Source organism: Somniosus microcephalus, chromosome 12 (assembly GCF_052327205.1).
Source record: "Somniosus microcephalus isolate GS21.2 chromosome 12, FLI_Smic_1.0, whole genome shotgun sequence".
NCBI lineage: Eukaryota > Metazoa > Chordata > Chondrichthyes > Squaliformes > Somniosidae > Somniosus > Somniosus microcephalus.
Window position 1 is genome coordinate 82,382,972 of NC_140998.1, and position 17,943 is coordinate 82,400,914.

Below are 17,943 nucleotides of genomic sequence, written 5' to 3' on the forward strand. Positions count from 1 at the left end.
CCACACTTTAAACCTGTGCTCTCTGAAGTTTTTGTACTAAGTGTGTCCTTTATAGTCTATATGGACATCCATCACATCTTCTGATGTTTTAGAATATGTTTTATACAGTATATTTCATGGCAGACAGACTAAAAACACCAAGAAATGTATATAATGATAAAATGGCATAAATCCTGTCCAGTACATTTCCATCTGCCGAGGACTAGACTGATTGTCAGAAATCCATTTGATTGTGAGTGACCTTTAAAACCTGCCAAAGAACTCCAAAATAAAATGTCTCTTCTATCAAAATCTTGCAAACATTGCTCTTCCTAATGTTTGCCCAGTAACAAAGCATATTAAAGCTAATGGAATGTGTTGAAAAATTATCACCTTTGTGAAATGCTGAACCAGCAGTTAAGGAGTATACTGTGCTTTTCTTTGGAAGAGTGGTCATTAATTTCTGCATGTTATCTTTAGTGCAAATTGAATATAACTTAGCAGGGTTTGGTTTTGTCAGTACAGCTGTTTATAATTACATGATTACCATTTTTTGGTAAGAAATGTATTCAGTAAATTTGAGGTAAGGTAGGGTACTGTGGTGGGAGATGTTTTGCTGTGTTGTTTGCATTTGCCTAATAGATATGGTGCTGTTATGTTATTAAGACTTATTGAAACATTTGTTTAGTTATAAGTTTTAAGGCTTCTGTCCATCATTTGACTAGATGCATGGTACCATCTAATGAGCTTTAGACAAGTCAAATTACATATCTTTCAAACAGGATTGAAATATTAATACAAGCTATTTATTTGTGTCTGCATGGCCTCGATTTTAACTGCCCCTCCCCCGACAGGTGAGACAGGGTCGGGGGTAGATTAAAATATTAGGATCGAGCAACTCGACCCCATTCCCGGCCACTGTAATAATTACAACAACAATTTGTATTTATATAGCACCTTTAACGTAGTAAAACGTCCCAAGGCGCTTCACAGGGGTGTTATAAGATAACAATTTGACACCGAGCCACATAAGATGAAATTAGGGCAGATGACCAAAAGCTTGATCAAAGAGGTAGGTTTTAAGGAGTGTCTTAAAGGAGGAAAGAGAGGTAGAGCAGTTTAGGCAGGGAATTCCAGAGCTTAGGGCCAAGGCAACTGAAGACATGGCCACCAATGGTTGAGCGATTATAATCAGGGATGCTCAAGAGGGCAGAATTAGAGGAGCGCAGATATCTTGGGGGGGGGGAGGGGTTGTGGGGCTGGAGGAGATTACAGAGATAGGGAGGGGTGAGGCCATGGAGGGATTTGAAAACAAGGATGAGAATTTTGAAATCAATGCGTTGCTTAACTGGGAACCAATGTAGGTCAGCGAGCACAGGGATGATAATATATATTAATGATCTAGACGAGGGAACTAGATGTAATATCTCCAAGTTTGCAGACGACACAAAGCTGGGTGGGCGTGTGTGCTGTGAGGAGGATGCCGAGAAACTCCAGTATGATTTGGACCGGTTGGGTGATTGGGCAGATGTATGGCAGATGCAGTATAATGTGGATAAATGCGAGGTTATCCACTTTGGTGGCAAAAACAGGAAGGCAGATTATTATCCGAACGGCAATAAATTGGGAGAAGGGGAAGTGCAATGAGACCTGGGTGTCCTTGTGCACCAGTCGCTGAAGGTAAGCATGCAGGTGCAGCAGGCGGTTAAGAAGGCAAATGGTATGTTGGCCTTCGTAGCGAGAGGATTTGAGTACAGGAACAAGGATGTCTTGCTGCAGTTGTACAGGGCTTTGGTGAGACCACACCTTGAGTATTATGTGCAGTTTTGGTCGCCTTATCTGAGGAAGGATGTTCTTGCCATGGAGGGAGTGCAGCGAAGATTCACCAGACTGATACCTGGGATGGCAGGAATGACGTATGAGGAGAGATTGGGCCGATTGGGCTTATACTCGCTGGAGTTTAGAAGAATGAGAGGGGATCTCATTGAAACTTATAAAATTCTAACAGGGCTAGACAGACTAGATGCAGGAAGGATGTTCCCGATGGCAGGGGAGTCCAGAACCAGGGGTCACAGTTTAAAGATAATGGGTAAGCCATTTAGGACAGAGATGAGGAGGAATTTCTTCACCCAGAGAGTGGTGAACCTGTGGAATTCTCTACCACAGAAGGCAGTTGAGGCCAATTCATTAAATATATTCAAGAAGGAGTTAGATATATTTCTTAAGGCTAAAGGGATCAAGGGATATGGGGAGAAGGCAGGGATATGGGGAGAAGGCAGGGACAGGGTACTGAGTTTGGATGATCAGCCATGATCTCATTGAATGGCGGAGCAGGCTCGAGGGGCCAAATGGCCTACTCCTGCTCCTATCTTCTATGTTTCTATGATGGGTGAACGGGACTGAATTAGGACACGGGCAGCTGCGTTTTGGATGATGTCAAGTTTATATAGGGTAAAACGTGGGAGGCCAGCCAGGAGTATGTTGGAATAGTCAAGTCTAGAGGTAATAAAGGCATGGATGAGGGTTTCAGCAGCAGAAGAGCTGAGGCGGGACGGAGACGGGCGATGTTACGGAGGTGGAAATAGGCAGTCTTAGTTATGCCGCGAATGTGTGGTCAGAAGCTCGTATCAAGGTCAAATATGACACCAAGGTTGTGAACAGTGTGATTCAGCCTCAGACAGATGCTAGGGAGAGGGATGGAGTCAGTGGTTAGGTAACGGAGTTTGTGGCGGGGACCGAAAACAATGGCTTCGGTCCTTTTACGACGGCGATTCAGGCCCTAAATGAGGCTCCCACTAAAAGCAGGCAGGGGCCTACTTAAAATGTAAAAGTCACAGCCCGATATTGTCCTCTGCGCCGTGACTTATTTTTATCCACACCACGGGGGCAGTCCCCTGCTGTCTGTTGTCTGACACAGCAACAGGGCAGGAGGAGCCGACTGGCCAGAAGAGGCCCAGGTAAGTTTTAAACTTTTCCTGTTTTTAAGCTGCTTGTGAGCCAGGAGGAGCTGGAGGAGCAGGAGTACCATTTCCCACGGGTCCCAGGCTGCATCCTTCTGCCGCTAATTTTTGCTCCTGCCCGCCAGCCAGCCAATCAATCTGGCCAGCTGTCGGTCGAGAGTCTGCATTGATTTATTTAAATGTGGCCCTGTTGTTAATATCGGCACAGCCTCCACATCCCTGACCTTGCCGGGTTCTTTGCCCACTACCGGACTCCCTTGCACCCTTTCTGCCCTTCCGTTAATATCGGGTCCCATGTCTCCTCTTCCAAGTTTTATTGAATCACTTCCAACAAACCCTATTTTTTAATTATAGTGAAACATCTCTTTTAAATGGCGTGTCTGACTGTCTAACCATTCTTACTTGACTTTTTCTGTCCTGTACATGACCTACTTTTTTAGACATTGTAACCCAATTAACAGTGATGGGCTCTAATCGCAAAGATGCTCACAAAAGTAGTCTATTTGCCTGATTCATGTACAAATGGTATTGCTTTAGTTAAATATATGACATCATTTGTACATGTATGGTTAAAAAAGCAGCTTATGAATGTAAACTTTCCCTTTTGAATGATAGCATTGGGTGAAGATGAACTGATTAGAATACAGAGTTAACATGCTTACCTTTCACCCCAGAGTTTAGTTGAAATCCAGCTTAGAGAGGTAGCATGATTCTAAAGATTGTTAAAGGTCACAAGTCAAATTAAATTTATTTAGTCTTAGTCCATCTCCCAGCAGACAGATAGCTATATGCATAAACAGCTGAAAATGGTGGTTTTCTCTGAAACAGAGGTTCTACCAGTTGCCTGCTGGAGTTATAGTGGGAGACCAGTAGAACCCCTAAGGAATATTTTATCTCTGCAGATGAGTGTGTGGCTACAGGCAGGTGGGCAGATCTCTTGTGTAACCTGACCTGCCTGGCATCCCTCCATAGGTCCTCCTTTTCCAGACATGTCCGATAAGAGGATTCTGATTGGGAAAATTACTGTTGCCACTCATGGTAGAAAGAAAATCTTCCATTGTTATAGCGCCTTCATGATCTCAGGACGTCACAAAGTGCTTTCTAGCCAATGAAGTACTTTTGAAGTGTAGTTACTGTTGTAATGTAGGAAATGGTACAAGGGGTAAGTAATTTGTATATATTGCACAAAAGCTTGTGGGAACCTAAGTGCCAACATTAAAAAACAAAATTGGTGAAGAAATGCTGACATTGTGGCGACACGCCACCATTGGACATAATCCGCTCACGGCGGCACGGACAGTTTACGCAGGCGCACTGCCGGCAGCAGCCGCCCCCAGCCGGGGGCCCTTTCCTCCGGCAACTTGTTTCCCACAGGGACAGGCTGCCGGGAGCACTTCCTGTCTGGGGAGTATTTAAGTGGTTGCACGGGCTTTTCAAGCTCTCTCTTTGCCATGATGTAGATTAAAGCAGTTGTGTTTCACCAACTCTGGTCTCGACTCCCACGTTTGCCGCGGTATCTCAACAACATACACTTACCTTTATATTATATCCCGTCACCTAGCAATCTTGGATACCTATTTCAAAATGAGTGTAATTAATGTGACGTTGTACACGCTAGAACTGCAGGAAATGACGTGCAAGACTGAAATGACCCCAGCTTCATAGATAATTGCTTTTCTCAGTCCCACTTTTTATGTGATATTTCTTAAGTTTTCTGCAAAAATGGTCATAAGTTAAGCAGATGTGCCCATTCCTCTTTGTAGCTAGGTACAGCATTCAGCAGTCCCAGGTCAGATGCACCAATGGACTGCTTCTACGTACCCAAACATTATACCTTCATCACAAGATTATAAGACTATCCCTTGCTCTACTAGAGTGACACTTCAATGTTCTACTTTATCACAGAAAGATATTCCTTGGAATCACCCCAATTACAACATGTTAATCTTTCAATGGCATTGATATGAAAGAATGCATGGCAAGACAATCAAGAGCCAATGTTTCCTGATTGATGGCATCTGCCAAGTTGTCACCATTCTTCAGGCCTTGGCACGTCTACCTGGCAATGATCTTGGGAAACATGGATCAGGAAAGTGGCAGATTCAGGAGGTGTGCCATCTGCTGCAAATATACTTGCAGCTAGCATGCAGCATAGCACTGTCACATGCAGTGAAAATAACAGTCAGCTGTGCCTCCTTGTACCTTCTCAGGTTGAACTATGGGGATGTTACTATGCAATGGCAGAGGTACACCCTCCTCGCGCAGCAACACCACCTCCACTTCAACAACCATGAAACAGTGGGTTGGGTGCTGGGCTGCTTCGTCCTTTGCCTGTAGATTCTGCACCTTCGATTTCCTTTCCTTTTTGCCTGTTTTCTCTTAGACCACGCCCTGCGCTAACCCAGGAATTTGGGTACAAACAGTCCACTCTTTTCAAATCTGTCTACTCTTTTGATTGGACAAAAAAACAAAAAATTGACTGTAAATTAATAAAACTTTAAATAAAATTAACAAATCAAATTACAATTTGGTTGTCTGGGTTGATAACGCACTCCAGTCCCCGCGGCGCCCACCGGTCGCGGAAGTACTCAAGCGTGCCGGCGGACACCGCGTGCTCCATCTCCAGGGCCACCCGGGCGCGAACATGGCCGTGGAAAAGAGGCAGGCGATCGGGCCGAACGACCCCTTCAAGTCTGTCTAAAACTCACCAATAGCCATTTCGCAATAATCATGCCATAAAAGAAAACTTAGGCTAGAAACTTTGGGACTCCTTTCTTCACTTAGTCTTTCCTTCCTCCTACTGCCTTTAAAACCTAGCTCGATGTCACTTAATCACTACTTCCTAATTTATCTCGTCTTTCCTTTTACACTTTTCAACATTGGTTTCTCAAATTAAAAAAATGAAATGTCTAGATTTGGTGGAATATGTTAGATCATATATTTAGTGTTTTAATACTTATATCGTTGCACAAATGGCTGCAATTCACCCACAAAATTCTTTACATTAAAAAGACCATTTAATATACTTGATGGGTAGTAGATTTACAGTTGCAGTGTCAGGCTCATATGACTGACATATTTCTTGTGGTTTGGCAACAGCTGAACTTTAAGCTTTCACTTAGAATACAAAATGTGTACATTATAGAACATTAATAGCGTTTATTTAATCGTTCCCATTTTTGAATGTAGTTTAAAATGCATTTTTGCAATTCCGTTTGTAAAGATAATTCCATTACACTTTTTAATATGGACTGTTACCATATCACTTACATAATCATACTAAACCTATTAATCGGTATTGTGTATGAGGGATGTGTTTAACAAGTGCCAAATCACCCCAATATAAAAGTTAAATAATTATGAATAGAGTTTCATGTACCACAGCTGTTACATTGTGCTTTCTGTGGCGTTACTGACGTGCCTTTTTGTGGGAGGAAGGGGGAGAGACACTTCGAAACAGCGAAGTCATTGTTTTCGCTGGATCTGGCAGTGCCAGCATGGCTCCGGGACCGAGGTTCAATAGAGTAGAGATAGGAGAGCCCTCGAGCTTTTCCGTTAACGGATAAATCTATGCTTCCTTTGACCATCAGCAGCAGGCGACAGTAAGTGGCAGGGTAGGGTAGGGCAGGGCGCCGACATCTGCCACGGCAGTCGGGCACAAGCGAGTTTTAGCAGGGGCTGCTTTGAAAAGGAGCCTTTCTCTGCGGCTCGGAACGGCTGGAGTGGCCAGCTGCAGCCGCGCCCTTCGGCAGGCTCTTGCGAATGACCCGGGGGGCGGGTGCGATGCCGAGCTCTCGCTCACCGCATTAGCACTCGGGCACTGACTGCTGTCCGTTATTCTAATTGTCTCGTTCCGCCGCTCGCGCTCCAATCCCGGCCCCGTCCCAGGCGCTCGCGCTTCACGCAGCGACTCCGTCTGCTCTTGTTTACATAACAGCCTCAGACTGGGAGCCCGGCAAAGAAAAAGTGGTGGGGTGGGGTGGGGGAGAGTGGGAGCGATTGACACATCGGATGACCTTTTCAAATTTTACATCTCCAAAACAGTACATTTCTGATGTAAAATCTCAAGATACTGTGGCATTGAACGTTACGTGCATGTAATTGAGCTGAGTGGTGATGTGAAAGGTCTTTGTGTTGTGCTAGTGGCCGCGGGGGTTGCCCTCCCGGGAGTGCAGTTGTTGGTAGACTCCTCCCTCACCCCTCCCCCTCCCCGCCAGCTGACTAATCTGATTGTTGACGGTTTTTTTTTCTCACTTCTTGCTCGATGCAGGAAACACTCGGCCAGTCGGCGGTGACGGGCTCTGTAGATCGGAACCCGGAGGAGACATAAGAGGAGAGAAGGAACAGAGCGAGAAATACAAACCCTCCAGAACCAAAGCAATACAAATACAACGGCGAAACTCATGGTCTGCTTGTGGATACAGTCAACCAGTGCTGAACGGTGAACGTCGGCAAGGAGACGGAAATCGAGCGCTACTCATGTTTTCATCAAGTCAAGAAGATCACAGCGCGCCCACCAAGGATCCCGTGAAGTACGGAGAACTCATCGTCCTGGGGTGAGTGAGGGCAATCAGGAGCGTGGCTTCAGCGGAAGGCAGTGTTCCCGACTCTCTGCTGTGCAGATGTCTCTTGCTCTGTCTCTGCGTCTGCCCGTCTGTCTGCGCCGCCCTTGCTCCCTCTCTGCGCCCATCTGCCTTTGTGAATGTGGATATTCTTGCTCCTCTTTGACTGCAGGTGTCTTCTTACTCTCTCTGCGTGTAACCCCCCCGTTCCCCATTTTATGTGCGTGTGTGCCTCTCACACTCCATGAAAGTGCTCTCTCCGCAATCTCTGCCCATGCTTCTCTGCCCACTGTGTGCCCTTGCTGTCTGCCTGTATGAGTGCTCTTTTCCTCCCTTTGCGTGTGTGCCCTCTTCCTCAAGTGCCCTCTCTAGTTCTCTTTAATTTTCTATTTCTGTCTGTGTGAGTTCTTTTTTTCTGTCGGTCTGTGTTCTCTCCCTCTCTCTGCAAGTGCCCTCTTTCACTTAGCAAGAACTCTCCATTCGTGTGCCCACTTCTCTCAACCCCCACAACTCTGCGTGAGAGCCCCACTCTCCGAATCACTGACCCCTCTCTCTTCCCCTCTCTGTCTCTGCAACTGATCCCATTCTTTTTGTAATTTGTGCAGGTACACTATGATGCTGTCCCTCTCCGTGTCTCTGCAAGTGCTCCCATTTTTAAAATGTGTGCAGCTTGGCTCTTTCTGTGATGCTGTCTCTGCTTTATTTCAGTGTGAATTTTTTCTTGTTTTGCGTGAGTAAGTTTCTCCCTACTGGCCCCGCTCTTCCCTTCCCCATCCCCCCCCTCCAACCCCCCCCCCAACTCTTCCCCCCCCCCCAACTCTTCCCCCCCCCAACTCTTCCCCCCCCCCAACTCTTCCCCCCCCCAACTCTTCCCCCCCCCCCCCAACTCTTCCCCCCCCCCAACTCTTCCCCCCCCAACTCTTCCCCCCCCAACTCTTCCCCCCCCCAACTCTTCCCCCCCAACTCTTCCCCCCCTACTCTTCCCCCTACTCTTCCCCCCCAACTCTTCCCCCCCAACTCTTCCCCCCCAACTCTTCCCCCCCCCAACTCTTCCCCCCCCAACTCTTCCCCCCCCAACTCTTCCCCCAACTCTTCCCCCCAACTCTTCCCCCCCCCAACTCTTCCCCCCCAAACTCTTCCCCCCCCAACTCTTCCCCCCCCAACTCTTCCCCCCCCAACTCTTCGCCCCCCAACTCTTCCCCCCCCAACTCTTCCCCCCCAACTCTTCCCCCCCAACTCTTCCCCCCCAACTCTTCCCCCCCCCAACTCTCTCCCCCCCCCAACCTCTCTCCCCCCCCAACTCTCTCCCCCCCCAACTCTCTCCCCCCCAACTCTCTCCCCCCCCAACTCTCTCCCCCCCAACTCTCTCCCCCCCCAACTCTCTCCCCCCCCCAACTCTCTCCCCCCAACTCTCTCCCCCCCAACTCTCTCCCCCCCAACTCTCTCCCCCCCAACTCTCTCCCCCCCAACTCTCTCCCCCCCAACTCTCTCCCCCCCCAACTCTCTCCCCCCCCAACTCTCTCCCCCCCCAACTCTCTCTCCCCCCCCCAACTCTCTCCCCCCCCCCAACTCTCTCCCCCCCCCCAACTCTCTCCCCCCCCAACTCTCTCCCCCCCCCAACTCTCTCCCCCCCCAACTCTCCCCCCCCCAACTCTCCCCCCCCCAACTCTCCCCCCCGCAACTCTCCCCCCCCAACTCACAATTCACAATTCACAATTCAAAATCGCTTTATTGGCATGATAAGTTACATCTTATGTTGCCAAAGCATCAAAATACATTTATGGTTTAGCACATAAACGCAGTTCTATTCATACAGTGTATAAACAGGTATATCCCTGAGTGTATAAATATACATTCGCATTGTTTATATATATTCTTTTCTTAGTTTACTGGTTGTCCCTCTGTTCCATGGCAAGCTGTAACATAGTGTGCCGCCAGTGTTATACAGCTTCTCTCCTCTCCCAGTAGGAATGGGAGTTTTTGGTTGTCATTCAGATTTCTGAAATCAGGGCATATTTGTGAGAATTTTTGGTAGAAATTCTCCCTGATGCCCTGATATTTTCCACAAGCTGTGAGGAAGTGCATCTCTGTCTCCACCACTCCCTGACTGCAGTGAGAGCATATCCTGTCCTCTCTTGGCAGCCTGGTCTGCCTGTGTCTGCCTTTTTCGATCGCTAGGCTATGTTCGCTAAGTCTGTACCTTGTCAAGGTTCTTCTCAGTTTGTTATCCTTTTACCATGGTCAGGTAATCAGCTATGTTGTATTGTCTGTTTAGGGCCAAGTAGCAATTGAGTTTGCTTTGGGTTTTTGTTGTTTCTGCCCAATATGTCAGATATTTTTCCTTTTGCTTAGCGACGATTGTGTTGGGTCGAATTCTTTGTGTTACCCTGTCACTGTCCTGGGGCTGGTTATTGTTAGTATTGTTAGTAGTTACTTCACTGAGTCCCAGGACTAGTTGACTGAGGGTATTCTTCTTTATGGTCAGCTCTTGGCATTTCAGGGCGTCGTAGTGATAGCATTGGGGATTGCTCATTTGTAGGTGATTCCAAAATTTGGTGGCTCTTTTTTGGATAGTGATTATTAATGGATATTGGCCTAGTTCCGCCCTGCATGCATTGTTTACTGTTTTCCTTTGAGTCCGGAGGATACTTTTACAGAATTCTGCATGTAGGATCTCAATTGGGTGTTTGTCCCATTTTGCAAATTCTTGTTGAGTTAGCGGTCCCCATACCTCACTGCCATAGAGTGCAATTGGTTCAATTACTGATTTGAAAATTTTGAGCCAAATGCTAATTGGGATTTCTATTTGGATTGATTTTTTGATGGCATAGAAAGCCCTTCTTGCTTTCTCTTTCAGTTCATTCACAGCCAGTTTGAAGTTTCCCGTAGAACTGATTTTTAAGCCCAAGTATGTGTAGTTAGTGGTTTGTTCAATTTTGGTTGTTCCTACTGTGAAATTTATTTTGGGTCCCTGATGTTTGGATCTTTGCTGGAACACAAGGACTTTGGTTTTTTGGGGATTTATTGTCAGGGCCCAAGTCTGGCAGTACGACTCCAGCAGGTCCAGGTTTTGCTGTAGCCCCTCTTTAGTAGGTGACAGCAGAACCAGGTCGTCTGCATAGAGGAGGAATTTAACCTTGGATTCATATAGGGTGAGGCCGGGTGCTGTAGCTTGTTCAAGTAGTTTTGCCAATCCATTTATGTAAATATTAAAGAGTGTCGGTGAGATTGGCGAGCCCTGCGTCACCCCCCCGCCCCTGTGGGAAGTATTTTGTTTGTTTGTCTCCAATTTTAACTGCACATTTGTTGTTTGTATACATTGATTTAATTACATCATATGTTTTCCCTCCTACCCCGCTTTCGATAAGTTTCAGGAATAAACCGTCATGCCAGATGGAGTCGAAAGCCTTCTGGAAATCTACAAAGCATGCGTAGATTTTGCTTTTGTTATGGTGAACGTGTTTGTCAATTAGGGTCTGTAGGGGTGAAGATATGATCGGATTGTTCTATAGTTTGGCAGGAATCCAATTTGGCTTTTACTCAAGACATTGTGCTCCTCAAGGAAGTTTATAAGTCTTTTGTTTATGATGCTACAGAATACCTTCCCCAGGTTACTGTTTACACAGATGCCTCGATAGTTGTTTGGGTCGATTTTGTCCCCACTTTTGTATATGGGCGTTATGAGTCCTTTGTTCCAGATATCAGGGTAATAACCGACACTCAGAACCAAGTTGAAGAGTTTTAGGATAGCCAGTTTCATTTTGTTGTCTGTGTGTTTAATCATCTCGTTTAGTATGCCATCTGTCCCGCAGGCTTTTCCTGGTCGCAGGTCCTTGAGTTTTTTCAAGAAGTTCTTTTTCTGTTATTATGGCGTCCAGCGGGTTTTGGTTATCTTTTATTGGCCATTTCTAGCTTTTCCAGTTTTTTGCATATTTGGTGTTGCTCTGGTCTTAGTGTGTTTTTCTGGTATAATTTTTCAAAGTGGTTTACCCATGTGTCCCCATTTTGAATGGCCAAATCGTCGTGTTGTTTTTTGTGTAGTGTTTTCAAGTTTTCCCAGAAACAATTGGAATCAATGGATTCCTCCATGGAGCTGAGTGTATTCTTAATATATTGCTCTTTTTTGGTTCTGAGTGTGTTTCTGTATTGTGTTAGTGTCTGACAATAAGTAAGGCGTAGTTCCTCGTTTTCTGGATGTCTGTGTTTTTGGTTTGATATTTTTCTAAGTTTTTTCCTCATGTTATGGCAATCTGTGTCAAACCATTTTTCATAGTTTTTTGTTTTGGGTTTGTTCTTGCGAGCTTTCAAGTTTGCATTTGTTGCCAAATTATCAAAAATATTGTTTAGTTTACTAACTGCCCGGTTTACGCCTTCTTTATTGTGAGTGTATATGTTATCCAGAAAGGTGTCTAAGAGAGCTTGAGTTGATGCATTGCTAATTGTTTTCTGGTATTTTTTCCGTGTCGTTTTTGGCCATTCTGTACGATTTTTTGGTGTTGTACAGTTTACTGGGTTGTGTTTCTATGTTGTTTGTTTCTGTCTTTTTGAGGAACATAGTAATTTGACTGTGATCTGACAGTGTTGTTTGTGGTTTGACTGTGAATGCTCTGAAAGAGGATGGGGTCCAAGTCTGTAATCATATAGTCTACTGTGCTGCAGCCAAGAGGTGAGCAATAGGTCGATCTTCCTAGGAGGTCTCCTATGAACCTACCATTGACAATGTACAGACCCAGGTTTCGACAGAGCTGTAGTAGCTGTTTTCCGTTGGTATTTGACTGCTTGTCGCAGTTATGCCTGTATGGAAGGGAAGGGATGTCAAAGTGGTTATTCCCGAAAACGTAATTGTTTCCCTGATTATTGGTGAAGTCTGGTTCTTCGCCCCGTTCTTGAATTGAGGTCCCCACAGATCAACACGTTCCCCTGGGCCTGGTATTGGATAATTTCCCCCTCCATGTTGGAGAAGGTGTCCTCTTTAAAGTACGGGGAATCGATTGGAGGGATATAAAGTGCGCAAATGTAAACATCTTGGGTGTTTGAGATAATCTCCCTCTCAAGTTTGAGCCACATATGGTTTTCGCCCTTTTTTTATAATTTGATGTAATTCTTAAGTTCTGTTTTAAACCAGATCAGTATGCCTCCGGAGTCTCTGCCTTGGGTTACACTTGGTAATTTATTGGAGGGGACCACCAGCTCTGTGTACCCTTGGGGACAGCCAGTGTGTCCTTTCCTTATACCAAGTTTCCTGTAAAATGATAATATCTAGGTCTTTAGTTTCATCTATGAACTCTGGGGTCCTACTTTTCACTTCTCGCAGTGAAGAGCGTAGACCTTGGATATTCCAGGTCGAAATATATAAGGATTTCATGTTAAGTTTGATCTTTTACTATGATAGGTTAAAGAGTGGTACGTGTTTGTCGTGTCTAAGTGTGGGGAAAAAAAAAGATCACATCAGTTGTCTACAAAAGTTAATACCATTTGGTTACAGTTCTTTCTATTAATTAGTCCTTGATCCATAAGGCGGAAGTAGATGCTGCTGCACATCTGCTTATTGTCTCTTAATGGATTGTTTCTGTCTGAGGTATTGCGTACGTCCTGTGCATCTCTCCCTCTGTCTGGCTGGGAGCAGTCCTATTCCCCTGTGGGACAAGAGTGGCGCAGGTCTGATATTGTTGTTTTGCATGGGGATCCTCTCTGGTCTCGGTTGGTGTGTTGGTGGTCCTTGTAGTGTTCCTGATATGTACCCCCGCTGATCTCTGGTGGTCGGGGGGGGGGTCTCTTGGAGTCTGGGTATGGACCCGGTTAAAAGCGACGTCCTTCAGGGCTTTAGCAAGATCGATATTCTTTGCCTTTGGATGTGGACGTGGTCGTAAAGACATTCCTCATCGAGGGTGGGGTGTTGGGCCAGGTGTACGTTGTGGTTTGATTCGCAGTCTCTTGCTATGCTGACATTTATCTCATGAATTGTGTTGTTGTTGAAGTCTGTTCTCGGCAATATTGTGGAAACAGTGATTCTAGTGTTTGGAAATGTACTGCTTGCTTTCCTAATCATTGCTCTGAGCGATGTTGCTACTTCTTTCTGTTGGGTCTTTAGGTCATTTGTGCCCGTGTGTATTATTATGTGTTGGGGGGAGCCTAATCTGGCTTTGGTCAGCCATCCCATGGCTCTGTTTGTTGTTGGGCACCAGATCTTTTCTACTTTACTTCTAGGGAATAGCTTTTTCTCCCATAGAAATTTCCCATTTGAGTCTATGAGTATTACGACGTCAGCCTTGTTTGTGTTTACTGTCTGGTGGCTTTCGCTTGGACTCATAGTGTGTGTGCTGGGCTGGGGTGTCTGGTGTGTGCGTACCTCTTGTGAGCGGCCCGCTTGTGGTTCCACGGTGGTGGGGGAAGATTGCGAATCAGTATGCTGGTCGTCTGTGTGGCACCCCTTGTATTGTGTGTCTGTTGCTTTTGTTCCGTGTGGGAGTGCAGCCGTTCCGTCCGGCTCTGTCTTGTCTTATCTCTAGCCTCTGGTTGCTGGTCTAATGGTGTTATCTCTCCTCTATGGCTCTCTTCTTTTTCCTGCAGCTCTTTCACCTGATTCCTAAGTAGATTCACCTGGTTCTCAAGTAGCTTCAGCTCTCTCTTGTGTCTCTCCCTCTCCTGATTTTGATCATCATTCATTTTGAGGAAGTCCTCTCTAAGTTTAACCATCTCTATCTCTAATTGATTAAATTTATCTTTTGGTTGTATCTGGCTGTGTGATCCCGGGGTATGTGTCTGGTCGGCCCCTGGAAGGCTCACTCACTTCCTGGCTAGGCTGGTCGGCCCTGGAGGGCTCACTCACTTCCTGGCTATGCTGCTCTTCTCTTGGTGAGCTGGGAATGGTAGGGGGACTATGTGTGGCTTCCTCCCTGGTAGTTATGCTGGGGTTTGTCAGTTGTATCGTGTGGCTGTGGTTCCCCGGGGTTAGTGTCTGGTTTGAACTGTGTGGCTCGTTCACCTCCTGACCAGGCAGATTTTCTCTCCCCCCCCCCCCCCCAACTCTCCCCCCCCCAAACTCTCCCCCCCCCCAACTCTCCCCCCCCAACTCTCCCCCCCCCAACTCTCACCCCCCAACTCTCCCCCACCCAACTCTCACCCCCCAACTCTCCCCCCCAACTCTCCCCCCCCCCAACTCTCCCCCCACCAACCTCCCCCCCCAACTCTCCCACCCCCCAAACACTCCCCCCCCAACTCTTCCACCCCCCAACCACACCACCCCCCCAACTCTCACCCCCCCAACACACCCCCACCACTCTCCCCCCCCAACTCTCCCCCCCCAACTCACCCCCCCCAACAACCACCCACCCCCAACTCTCCCCCCCCAACTCTCCCACCCGCCATGTCTCTCCCCCCCCAACTCTCTCTCTCCCCCATCTCTCTCCCCCAATCCTCTCACTCCCCCCATCTCTCTCTCTCCCCCATCTCTCTCTCTCCCCATCTCTCCCCCATCTCTCTCTCTCCCCCATCTCTCTCTCACCCCCACCCCCTCTCATCTCTCTCCCCCCATCTCTCTCTCCCCCATCACACTCTCCCCCAACACTCTCAACCCCACATCACTCAACTCTCCTTCCCCCATCTCTCTCTTCCCCATCTCTCTCTCCCCCATCTCTCTCTCCCCCATCTCTCTCTCCCCCATCTCTCTCTCTCTCCCCCATCCCCCTCTCTCTCTCTCTCCCCCATCTCTCTCTCTCCCCCCCATCTCTCTCTCTCTCCCCCCCAACAACTCACACAACACCCCCACCATCTCACACACACTCCCCCCCAACTCTCTCACTCAACCCCCCATCTCACTCACTCACTCACCCACATCACTCTCTCTCTCTCCCCCCATCCTCACTCTCTCCCCCATCTCACACTCATCTCCCCCAACACTCACTCCCCCATCACTCTCTCCCCCCCATCACTCTCTCACCACCCACTCTCCACTCCCCCCCAACTCTCTCCTCTCACTCCCACCATCTCTCTCTCTCTCTCCCCCATCTCTCACTCTCTCCCCCATCTCACTCTCTCTCCCCCATCTCTCTCTCCCCCATCTCTCTCTCCCCCCATCTCTCTCTCCCCCATCTCTCTCTCTCTCCCCCATCTCTCACTCTCTCCCCCATCTCTCTCTCCTCCCCCCAACTCACTCTCCCCCCCATCTCCCTCTCTCTCCCCACTCTCTCTCACACCCATCTCTCTCTCCCCCATCTCTCTCCTCCCCCATCTCTCTCTCTCCCCCATCTCTCTCTCTCCCCCCATCTCTCTCTCTCCCCCCATCACTCTCTCACCCCCCATCTCTCTCTCTCCCCCATCTCTCTCTCTCCCCCATCTCTCTCTCTCCCCCATCTCTCTCTCCCCCCCATCTCTCTCTCCCCCCATCTCTCTCTCCCCCCATCTCTCTCTCCCCCCATCTCTCTCTCCCCCCATCTCTCTCTCCCCCCATCTCTCTCTCCCCCATCTCTCTCTCCCCCCATCTCTCTCTCCCCCCATCTCTCTCTCTCCCCCATCTCTCTCTCTCCCCCATCTCTCTCTCTCCCCCATCTCTCTCTCCCCCCATCTCTCTCTCTCCCCCCATCTCTCTCTCTCCCCCCATCTCTCTCTCTCCCCCCATCTCTCTCTCCCCCCATCTCTCTCTCTCCCCCCATCTCTCTCTCTCCCCCATCTCTCTCTCTCCCCCCATCTCTCTCTCTCCCCCCATCTCTCTCCTCTCCCCCATCTCTCTCATCTCTCCCCCATCTCTCTCTCTCCCCCTCCATCTCTCTCTCTCCCCCATCTCTCTCTCCCCCCATCTCTCTCTCTCCCCCCATCTCTCTCTCTCCCCCATCTCTCTCTCTCCCCATCTCTCTCTCTCCCCCATCTCTCTCTCTCCCCCATCTCTCTCTCTCCCCCATCTCTCTCTCCCCCCCATCTCTCTCTCTCCTCCCATCTCTCTCTCCCCCCATCTCTCTCTCTCATCTCTCTCTCCCCCATCTCTCTCTCCCCCCATCTCTCTCTCCCCCATCTCTCTCTCTCTCCCCATCTCTCTCTCCCCCCATCTCTCTCTCTCCCCCATCTCTCTCTCCCCCCCCATCTCCCTCTCTCCCCCATCTCTCTCTCCATCTCTCTCCCCCATCTCTCTCTCTCCCCCCATCTCTCTCTCTCCCCCATCTCTCTCTCTCTCCCCCCATCTCTCTCTCTCCCCCCATCTCTCTCTCCCCCCATCTCTCTCTCTCCCCCATCTCTCTCTCTCCCCCATCTCTCTCTCTCCCCCCATCTCTCTCTCTCCCCCCATCTCTCTCTCTCCCCCCATCTCTCTCTCTCTCCCCCATCTCTCTCTCTCCCCCCATCTCTCTCTCTCCCCCATCTCTCTCTCTCCCCCCATCTCTCTCTCTCCCCCATCTCTCTCTCCCCCCATCTCTCTCTCTCTCCCCCATCTCTCTCTCTCCCCCATCTCTCTCTCCCCCATCTCTCTCTCTCCCCCATCTCTCTCTCCCCCATCTCTCTCTCTCCCCCATCTCTCTCTCCCCCCATCTCCTCTCCCCCATCTCATCTCCCATCTCTCTCCCCATCTCTCTCTCATCCTCCCCATCTCTCTCTCCCCCCCATCTCTCTCTCTCTCTCTCCCCCCCATCTCTCTCTCTCCCCCCATCTCTCTCTCCCCCCATCTCTCTCATCTCTCTCTCCCCCATCTCTCTCTCTCCCCCATCTCTCTCTCTCCCCCCATCTCTCTCTCTCCCTCCATCTCTCTCTCTCTCCCCCATCTCTCTCTCCCCCCCATCTCTCTCTCTCTCCCCCATCTCTCTCTCTCCCCCCTCTCTCTCTCCCCCCATCTCTCTCTCTCCCCCATCTCTCTCTCTCCCCCATCTCTCTCTCTCCCCCCATCTCTCTCTCTCCCCCATCTCTCTCTCTCCCCCCATCTCTCTCTCTCCCCATCTCTCTCTCCCCCCATCTCTCTCTCTCCCCCATCTCTCTCTCTCCCCATCTCTCCCCATCTCTCTCCCCCATCTCTCTCTCTCCCCCATCTCTCTCTCTCCCCCCATCTCTCTCTCTCCCCATCTCTCTCTCTCCCCCATCTCTCTCTCCCCATGCTCTCTCCCCCCCCATCTCTCTCTCTCTCCGCTCCATATCTCTCTCTTCCCCCCCATCTCCTCTCTCCCCCATCTCTCTCTCTCCCCATCTCTCTCTCCCCCCATCTCTCTCTCCCCCATCTCTCTCTCCCCCCAGTCTCTCTCTCTCCCCCATCTCTCTCTCCCCCATCTCTCTCTCGTCCCCCATCTCTCTTCCCCCATCTCTCTCTCCCCCATCTCTCTCTCTCCCCCATCTCTCTCTCTCCCCCATCTCTCTCTCTCCCCCATCTTCTCTCTCTCCCCATCTCTCTCTCTCCCCCATCTCTCTCTCCTCCGCCCATCTCTCTCTCCCCATCTCTCGCATCCCATCTCTCTCTCTCCCCCATCCTC

At 48.9% G+C, this 17,943-nt stretch overlaps 1 protein-coding gene across 3 annotated transcripts in view; it reads left to right on the forward strand.

Moving 5' to 3' along the window:
• Positions 1-17,943, forward strand: part of LOC147109361 (E3 ubiquitin-protein ligase pellino homolog 2) — a 298,817-nt gene that overhangs the window by 103,549 nt on the left and 177,325 nt on the right. The window contains exons 1-2 of one of the 3 annotated variants that reach the window (XM_086003249.1): positions 6,420-6,541; positions 7,210-7,495. In XM_086003249.1, the coding sequence (XP_085859375.1) occupies positions 7,419-7,495 (77 nt within the window). In that variant the 5' untranslated portion in view covers positions 6,420-6,541; positions 7,210-7,418. Of the gene's footprint in view, positions 1-6,419; positions 6,542-6,929; positions 7,496-17,943 lie in introns of those variants that run through there. The other 2 variants (XM_086003247.1, XM_086003248.1) reach the window with 2 other exon arrangements.